Source organism: Ammodytes marinus, assembly GCF_949987685.1.
Source record: "Ammodytes marinus genome assembly, chromosome: 15".
Taxonomy (NCBI): domain Eukaryota; kingdom Metazoa; phylum Chordata; class Actinopteri; order Uranoscopiformes; family Ammodytidae; genus Ammodytes; species Ammodytes marinus.
In genome coordinates this window covers 4,020,370-4,030,369 of record NC_137219.1, presented here as the reverse complement: position 1 = coordinate 4,030,369, position 10,000 = coordinate 4,020,370, and the positions used below count along the sequence as shown (strand labels likewise).

Below are 10,000 nucleotides of genomic sequence, written 5' to 3'. Positions count from 1 at the left end.
CTCACTGTCCCGCTTCTCACGGTAACGCTTACCGTACGGGGAGTGGTAACCGTTGTCTAGGGAGAGGGACAGCAAAAAATCATAGTCAAGTATAGGTTGGATATGCACAGGGTGAACTTTTTTTTCCAGTTCCGATCCGATACCTGAATTTGGATAACTGCAGATAAAGATTTTTTTATGAATATACTTATTTTAATTGCTGTTGTTGATGGTGCTATTACGTGTACGTTTGCATGAGAGTGTAGTAAAAAATCATCAAATGTAATGTTTTTTGATCTGAATTTGATCTGTTTCAGAAGATGCAATGGCAAAAAAATATATATATATATAAATAAAATAAAAAGTTAAAAACAACAATGGCTGCCTGTGAACAGGACAAAATCAGGTCAGGCCTTATGTGACTGCAGCAGCATCAACTTTAAGGAGTGGACAACACTAGGTCCTTACCGTATGGATACTGTAGGATGGACAGCGCTCCGTTGCTGTATTCATCATGGGAGAACTTATCGTTGTTCAGACATTTATCAAACTCATCTGAGCCAACCAGCGCCGGAGTCCGAGACGGGGAATCTGTGGCAAGGACGAGATCAGTCAACGCTTTGATACCAGCAGAAAAACGAGGGATAAATGGAGGGTGTGTGTGTGTGTGTGTGTGTGTGTAAAGTGTGCCCTTAAAGTCACTCAATAAGGGCAATGAACACAAAGCTATCAACATCAGAGGATAGGCTTAAAAGAATGGTAACGAGTTCAAGAAAATAATATAAAAAAATATATACCCTGCGTTCCAATAACCATACTACCTTGCTATTTAGTTTGGTAGAAAAAAATGTAGGATGTCCCAATACATGTGGTCAGATGCAGCATGATGAAAAGTACCCAAATGCCCTACTATATACGGTCGGGAATTTTTAGTGTTGAAATCAGCAGCTTTGAGGACTTACGAATGAGAGGTTTCCATTTGACAGTAGGAAGTGGGATTATGTCCTTTGAGCCGATAGCCGGAGAGGGGAACTTTGCTGTGATCCTGACTGAAGACTGGAGGTAGAGCTGGCCCTGGAACATGCCTGAAGGACCAAGGGAAAAGGAGTGAGACGTGCAATATATTCACTGGTACCTACTTTAGAACTGTAGAGGGCTTTTGGTAAAAAAAATAAAAAATAACCCAAACATTAGAAATATGAATGCACAGGACTAGTCGGATCAACGTTTAAACGTCTGCTGCCTCAGTAGTCAGCACCAGAAATACTAGTAGATTAATAATTAATTGCCTAGCCTATGCACTTGAACATTTCATGTGTGAGAATCCACATGTGTAGGCTATATATATATATATATATATATATATAGCCGGTATAGTCGGTGTGGGTTAGTTAAAGAGAAGGAGATAAAAAGCTTATTAAAAACAAAGCCTATCAAAAAGGATTTCTTGAAAGCTACAGAAAGGCAAAGCAACTGGAACCAGTGGGAGAACTTTCAATAGTGCTAAAGATAAAATGAGGTCCATTGGCTTTACGCGTGACGGTGGATACAAACTCAAAACAACACAAATAAATTTAAAACTTCCAATTAAACATTGTGGAAGTCAGTCGCTACCTGTATCCCTAATTACAAATTTAAATGTGTATAAACTTACCCAGGTAGACACTGGACTCTTCAGCCGCTCTGTCCTTATTAACTTCCTCGTTGTCGTCCTCCTCGTCCGTCTCTGATTGGTTGCTGTATCCGTTGTCATCAAACAGAGTGATGGGAGTGACTTTCCCTCCGCCCACCAGCCAGGCAGACGCAATGGGAGTACAGAACTACACCACACAGGAGAGATAAACAGTCAGTTATTTCATACACAGACATTTTAAAGGTGCACTGTGTAACTTTGGGTGTGTCAGAGAAGTGAACGTTTTCTAAGGTATATTCTGAGCAATGGATAGACAAACTTTCTTCACAGAAAAATGTGATTTTGGAGTGAGAAAGCTTCCTGAAAAGTTACTGTTTCACTGTTGTTGTTTGGTTCCAGGTTCCTCAGAATAATTTTGTTTTGATGTATGATAGAATTACTCCAATATTAAAAATTACAATTACAATGAAAGAAAATATATTTTGAAAACTTAACTGCAGGCTCTGCAAAATGTAAACAAATCCCCCTTCTCTGAAACTGCATAGTGCACCTTTAAGATGTGAGGTCAAATTGAAGTCAAAGTCAAATGTATTTCTATATACATATTCTGTGTTTCTATCAGTTGACCAAAGTGCTGTACAAAATACAATAGAAAACACCATATGAGACACATGGGAAAAAAAACATAAAAAATACGTACACAAAAGTAAATTAAGCACAGACAGACAAAGTTTGAAATGCCATAACATCGGTTTTTTTTGTCCATCTATAGATTCTCACCTGCCGTTCCCAGACCAGCTGTCCCTCTGTCTTTGTACTGAAGGCCATGACCTTCCAGTCGGGCACAGACACTTTGATGACCATCTCCAGGTTGTCTGTCTGCTGCTCTCTCTCTCTGGGCTCGTCTGTGATGACACGCGGGCGTTCTCTAAACGGGTCGCCGCTAGCAACCTCTCCCTCCAGGAAGTTCATGCCAGACTGGGTCTCTGGAAGAAGCTTCAGCTCAAAGTTACCGACGCTGAAGTTCCACCTGGAATGTAGAGAGAATAGTATATTAGTTTAGTTTGGTTTAGCCAGTGTATTTAACATGTTAAAATGATACAAACACAACAATGTCCCTAGAAACAATGTCCTTTCTCTTTCTGTGACATCACAGAAAGAGAAATGTAGGGTTAGACAGTGAGACCATAAAACACTCTTTCTGCCTTTTCTCAGGCTAGGATGAACCAATTTAAATTTTTTTTGCACATTTATACTACATAGGATCTCAGAATTCAATACACCTTCATATTCCCACCGGTGAAATAGGCCTTTAAGTAGAGTACGCCATTGTAGTTGTTTATTTTAGTTTGTCTTTTGTTTGTGTGTTCACTTTTTCAGTTGTGTGTTTTTGTAGAAAAATTCAAAAATAAAGTGAAAAAAAAAATCTACAAATTAAAACTAAAATGTATAAGCAATACAAGATGTATAAACAACAAACTAGCAACTCAAAAAAATATTGTTCATGTGCAAAAGGGATAAGAAGAAGTTAAAAAAAAACTTTCTGGTTCATCCTTGCTTATTTTTTATTACATTACGGTAATCATAGAAAATAAAAGTTACATTTACTCTAGCATCAAGAGTAATAATACACCACTGAAAAAACTAACTGCATGGCATTTTTTAATCGATTCAATTGATATAAATGATAGTTGCAATTAGTAAATTAATTAATAATCACAAAATTTCCCAAATGCTTTAACTATTTGAATGTTAAGAGAACAGCCTGATTGACTGGTTAAATATAAACTCACTTCTCCATCCCTGATCGAGGTGTGATGGCCCGGACAGTTTTCTGAGTTCTCTGCAGCAGTAAAACGTCTTCAGCCTCCATCTCCTCTTCCCCCCATCGACTGCAGCCCACCGTAGAGCAGATGTACTGCAGCTGAATAAGATAATCAGGGAAAATGATATATAAGGATGGGTTTTCTACTGTGTTACTACGGGGAAAAAGAGTTGGTGTCATTTAGTATGATTATTCAAAGCTATAGTGGGTAACTTCGGTCGGCACCATGAAACAATCTGAGTGATTACAACAGGTAGTAGAAAATCAAGAAAAAACAATGTAAAGAGGGTTTTTCTACTGTGTTAATGTGGTGAGAACAAGTTGGAGTCATATGACCATTTAGTAATGTGACTTTAAAGCTATAGTGCGTAACTTCTGTCGCCTGATTGGCCAAACAGATGTACCGCAGCTGTGGCAGTAGACAATCAAGAAAAACCATTACAAAGAGGGTTTTTATACTGTGTTAATGTGGTGAGAACAAGTTGGTGTCATATGAACATTTAGTATGATTACTTTAGAGCTATAGTGCGTAACTTTTGCCACCAGTGATGTCACTTCGACACCAGTTTGTAAACGCTGCCATACTGAGAAATACAGAGAGAGTTTTGTGGAGCTGATAGACTTAATCAACTTTGTGTCAACTCGTTTGGCGATGGCTTGAATGTAACCAATATCGATGTACATGAAAAAAGCACGCACTATAGCTTTAAGTCATTGTATAAAGATGACAAAAGGTCAAAAATGTCATATCATTATCATTGAGCTTTAATCCAATTGATTCCCCTCACCTTGCCACTGTAGGCTCCAAGGCCGTACGTAGTGAGGGATTTTCCTCCGACCAAAACAGTGTCCTCTCCGACCCGGTGTGAGGAGTCCAGCAGAGACTCCACGCTGAAGGGGACCGCCTCCATACTCTCTCTGTCCCGGTTCCACTGGAACAACGCCCCGTCTAGGGAGGGGATCACCATCTTGTCCCCAAATACCTACAGGGAACACATGGGTTAAAAGGGTTAGTCAAAGTCAAAATAAAATTGATTTCTATAGCACATTTAAAAGTACAGTGTGTAATATGACATCATCAAGAAAGTTCTACAAAGTTCTAGAATGCAACACTCCCTGGGTAACCCAAACCCTTTAGAATAATAACAGAAGCTACAGTGGCCTTCAAGGACAAGAACAGTTCTAAATTTTAAACAATGCACCTGATGACATTCCAACTATGACACTTTCAAGATGGCGGCACTAGGCCTTGGTCCAAAATATGCAGAAATATGGACATATATGAGACCCTTTCTAAGGGAAAAAATAATAATTAAAAAAAAAAAGTTCAGCTATTATGCACTAAATTAAATGTACTTATGGATATCATAATTACTTTCTACAAAATCTGCTAGGAAATAAAACCCAAAATTCTACACACTGCAGGTTTAAAAACAACATCATAAAACATCTTTATTATCGTTCATTGAGGGGATCACCATCTTGTCCCCAAATACCTAGTCACATGGGTTAAAAGGGTTAGTGTTGATAAAATGAGGTGATGTTAATACGTTTGCAAAGGACCTTATCACAACAGAAGAAAGGGTAGGAAATTGATATACGTTTTCATTCAATACAAAACCAGCTCAAGCACTCAGTATGTTAGCCCCACCTTTCTTAAATTGACCATCTTTATGTTCGCTGATGTAGGGGGACCTGTGTTGGGAAAGCTTCGTAAGGCTTTTCCTTATGGTGATCAGTCGCTTAGCACATTAATGTCACGTTAACATTTTTGCTTAGTTCATCTTAATTCCACTCAAGCAAAAGTGTGTGTGTGTGTGTGTGTGTGTGTGTGTGTGTGTGTGTGTGTGTGTGTGAGTGAGTGAGTGAGTGAGTGAGTGAGTGAGTGAGTGAGTGAGTGAGTGAGTGAGTGAGTGAGTGAGTGAGTGAGTGAGTGAGTGAGTGAGTGAGTGAGTGAGTGAGTGAGTGAGTGAGTGAGTGTGTGAGTGAGTGAGTGAGTGAGTGAGTGAGTGAGTGAGTGAGTGAGTGAGTGAGTGAGTGAGTGAGAGTGAGTGAGTGAGTGTGTATGAGAGAGAGAGAGTGAGTGTGTGCGTGCGTGCGTGTGCGCGAGTGAGTGAGTGTGTGTGTAGGTAAATTATATTAACCAATGTTTGCAAACTAGTGGGCCAAGGATTGCAATAAAAGGTGGGTGGTCCCCTTACATACTACTTACTGTAATGTGTGTGAACAAGCCGCTGATACAGCGAGAAGCCTAAACTACATTATGTCATTATGTAACTGTGTTCCGGTGTCGCTAAGCAAAATAATTATATTGGAATCCTATTACTCCTGTCTGACGTAAGAGCTTTTACCTCGCACTCAACCCCATGGAAGATCCTTAGCAGTTTGAAAAGTCATCTTCAGCTCAGACAATCGTTCAATTAAATAGATACACACACACACACACACACAACTGTCCGATACACACACACACACACAACTGGCCAATACACACACACAAACACACACACAATTAGCTGTAGCCCCCGCATACTTGGACTCAATCCACATACTTGGGACCATTACACAACTAAGAGCCTAAGTAATTAACCTGGATCTTTAAAAGTGTGCGTGCGTGTGTGTGTGTGTGTGTGTATATGTGTGTATGTGTGCGTGCCTGCGTGCGTGTGCTATTATGCGCTCGCTGTAGGGGGGCAGAAAGCATGACATCATTCCGAGCCTAATCCTGATTTAACCTGCACAGCTTTAGCTCATCAGGGGGATGAATAGACCACTGGGTTCATACACAAGCACTTGGAAGTCCAACACACACACACACACACACACACACACACACACACACACACACACACACACACACACACACACACACACACACACACACACACACACACACACACACACACACACACACACACACACACACACACACACACACACACACACACACACACACACACACACACACACACACACACACACACACACACACACACACACACACACACAGTTTATACTGATATAAATGTAAGGGGGATGTATAGACAACTAATTTATCTTCAAGCACTTGGAAATCCAATTCATGCTTACTTATTTTTTATTTGTTTTTACTATTTTTTGGGGCCATTTTCATGTAATTTTAAATAATAGTACCATGATAAGTACTGTTACCATATGCTTTGAATTATACTGTGATATACACTTATATATTATATACACAGTCAGGCGCTGTGATCTGTGAATCACCTTGTCTTATAAAAGGTCAGTTTGTAATGTCTGTGTGTTGAATTAAAAAATGCCTGCAGGGAGAAATGTGTGACAGAATAATTTAGTAGAGAGCAGAGGTGATGTCATTTCTTTGGAGAGAGGGGGGAGAGAGGGAGTGTGTGTGGGGGCTGAGTGTGTGTGTGTGTGTGTGTGTGTGTGTGTGTGTGTGTGTGTGTGTGTGTGTGTGTGTGTGTGTGTGTGTGTGGGTCATTTGGAGACAAGAGGAGGATAAATTTAGTAAGTGAAAGGAGGGGTTAATAGCCTGACCATCTCATCACACCACGCTGATAGTGTGTGTGTGTGTGTGTGTGTGTGTGTGTGTGTGTGTGTGTGTGTGTGTGTGTGTGTGTGTGTGTGTGTGTGTGTGTGTGTGTGTGTTGTGAAAGAGGTTTACAGCATAATAGGGGAACTTCTGTGGGTGAGTCACCCTGCCCCTAATCTCCGATCTCAGCTGTTCTCCAACCACAGACTGTAAAGAGGCTCAGACAGACAAACTAACATCCAATCCACTGATTTCTGCACTGACTGATCTCCAATGACCTACAAAACTAGACCCACCTCTCGAGTCTGGCTTTAAATTGAACCTTATTTAATGACTTTAACAATAGTTTATGAATTGCCACAGATTCCTGCTCGTTTCTTGATGTATTATTGTTTTTAACTTGACTATTTGATCTATTTTACACTTTATATTTTTAATTTCCAAATTAAAAGAGTAATAAAAAAAAAAGTATACATTTTGTATCGTTGTTTTTTTTTCATTTATTTGTATTCTGTGAATCAGAAATATGTCTCCTTTTGTTTTCAAACCATCACAAAGATGAGAATAAAAATGGAATCTTTTCAGCAGACAGGAAGGGGCGACTGTGGCTCAGGTGGTAGAGCGGGTCGGCCGATGATCAAAAGGTTGGAGGTTCGATCCCCGCACTGCCACCTGTGTCATAGTTGTTGTGTCCTTGGGCAAGGCACTTCACCCACCTTGCCTCGTGTGAATGTCGATAGTTAGCCTGCTATCGGTGTATGAATGTGTGTGTGAATGGTAACGTGGGAAAGGAAAACAGGTCTCCCTTGCAAAAGAGTCTTCGGACTCAATGGGATATACCTGTAGAAATAAAGGTTAAGAAGGACATCTAAGTGGTACACAACAAGCCAAACTAGTCATAACATCCTATCAGCTGTTGAACGCCTAGCGGGGACATCTGGCGAATGATTAACTATGCTTTACTGTTGTAACTAAGTTAACACTAACAGGGCTATCAACACACACACACACACACACACACACACACACACACACACACACAGACTAACAGACTAACAGGGCTTTAAAAACAGCTGTTATATTGAGTCCTTAGTGGTTACTTACTGTGGCGTGTGTGATGATTCACTGTGACATATTTTGACAGCTTTTGAATTACTAAGCGATCACTCTGTAATATGGAAGTCATTAAAGGAATACTTCACCCATACGAAACCGGCGTTCTATCATTATAAAATCGCTATTGTAATATAATGAATGAGGTTTTTCTTCCCTCAGTCTTTCCTCAGTCTTCCCTTGGCCCAGCTGTCCTGTGAATCTTAACCCTGCGTGAGTGTGTGTGCATTTTTCTACAATCCCCCCCTTTGTAGTGTCAAAATTTGACTTTTGGCGAAAACCCTGCATTATCTAAGACGTTTCGACTTCCCCACTACACCCCGCGATATATGACTGTTGGGGTGAATTTAATAATTTAAATCGTGGAGTGGTAGGCTACCCCATGCCATGAAAGCTTACAGAAATACTGCAAGCTATATATCGCTAAGGAAATATATTCCATCAAAATGTAAATGGGTTGCTATGCTAAATCGGAAAAAATGGTTAACCAAATATTTTAGCCGTATAAAATTCAAGAAAGAAATATGGTTTGAGGAAAAGGGATGAGATATGGCAACCCTTTCTTTCTTTATACATGATAACACCCCCATCACAGCTAATTAAAGGTGGCCTTTGATGAAAATGTTAAGTGTACTACCCCCCACTATGTTATACAGTATATATACAGTTAAGTATGCCTTTGTTTTTATTCAAATGGCCTTGATATTATTATGAAATCAGGTCTTCTTGGTAAAGGGGTCATGTGGAAGGTGTAATGCGTTTGATACATTTTGAAAACAAAGGGGAAAAAATTCAGACCAAAACATTGAAGGGGTTAGATTTAGCATTTTTTTTAAGTAAAAAAAAAAGAAAAGAAAAAAGATTGTATCCTTTATTTATAGAAATGCTTTAGAACGTTTTAGAATAGAATAGACTCTAAATTTGCCACACACAAAAATAAACCGACTTGTCAGCACATATGTGTCGCCCTTGTTTCCTTTGCTATAAATGTCCTATATACTATGCGCTTATTAATATTTGATGAGCTTTAACTCAGACCCATTCATTCCTTTGCTCTTTACTTTTTTGAATGAAGAATATATGAGTGGCTGTGCCTCTTTCTAACAAAATATTCCCTCTCTCTATGAGACAAAGCCATTCGGTTATTTTTGATGATTGTTGTCTTTTATAAAGATTCACATTTATGTATGATTGGATAAGATAATACAACATTTTACATATATTTGTTATACACATTTCAAAGAAAAATTGTAGGTTAATCCAACTGGCAGATTTTCATGATGATATCTTTAAAGACCTACTTCACCGGTTGGAATATGAAGGTGTATTGAACTCGGAGATCCTATGAAGTATAAATATGCAAAAAAAAATTAAATCGGATCATCCTAGCCTGAGAAAAGGCAGAACGAGTGTTTTATGGTCTCACTGTCTAACCGTACATTTTCCTTCTTGTGACATCACAGTAAGGGTCAGGATTAACAGGACAGCTGGGCCAAGGGAAGACTGAGGGAAGACTGAGGAAAGAAAAACCTAATTCATTATATTATAATAGTGATTTTATAATGATAGAACGCTGGTTCCGTATGGGTGAAGTATTCCTTTAAGTTAAGAAAGTTAACCCCATTGAACTGCAGTGTCTCATTGTTTGAGCCATAATGTGATCTTCACTATGATGACTATGGTTCATATTATTTAAACAACAGAAATAAAGACTTTGTTTTTAAATTGGAGGCATCCATCCATCTGCAGTGAATGCAAATGAGCCGGAGCACTTAATGATTATTTGATATCACTTATCATGTAACTGTATTCAAGCCTAGGGATATGTGGGGGGGTTGGGTGTGTGTGTGTGTGTGTGTGTGTGTGTGTGTGTGTGTGTGTGTGCCTGTGTGTGTGTGTGTGTGTGTGTGTGTGTGTGTGT

At 39.4% G+C, this 10,000-nt stretch overlaps 1 protein-coding gene across 1 annotated transcript in view; it reads right to left on the bottom strand.

The window, feature by feature from the left end:
• eif2ak3 (eukaryotic translation initiation factor 2-alpha kinase 3) overlaps window positions 1-10,000 on the bottom strand; it is a 47,956-nt gene that overhangs the window by 14,670 nt on the left and 23,286 nt on the right. The window contains exons 3-9 of the mRNA XM_080041814.1: window positions 4,226-4,420; window positions 3,406-3,536; window positions 2,393-2,642; window positions 1,634-1,799; window positions 942-1,064; window positions 448-570; window positions 1-56 (exon numbers count right to left, since the gene is read on the bottom strand). The exon at window positions 1-56 is cut by the window's left edge and continues 174 nt beyond it. Of these exons, the coding sequence (XP_079897940.1) occupies window positions 1-56; window positions 448-570; window positions 942-1,064; window positions 1,634-1,799; window positions 2,393-2,642; window positions 3,406-3,536; window positions 4,226-4,420 (1,044 nt within the window). The remainder of the gene's footprint in view (window positions 57-447; window positions 571-941; window positions 1,065-1,633; window positions 1,800-2,392; window positions 2,643-3,405; window positions 3,537-4,225; window positions 4,421-10,000) is intronic.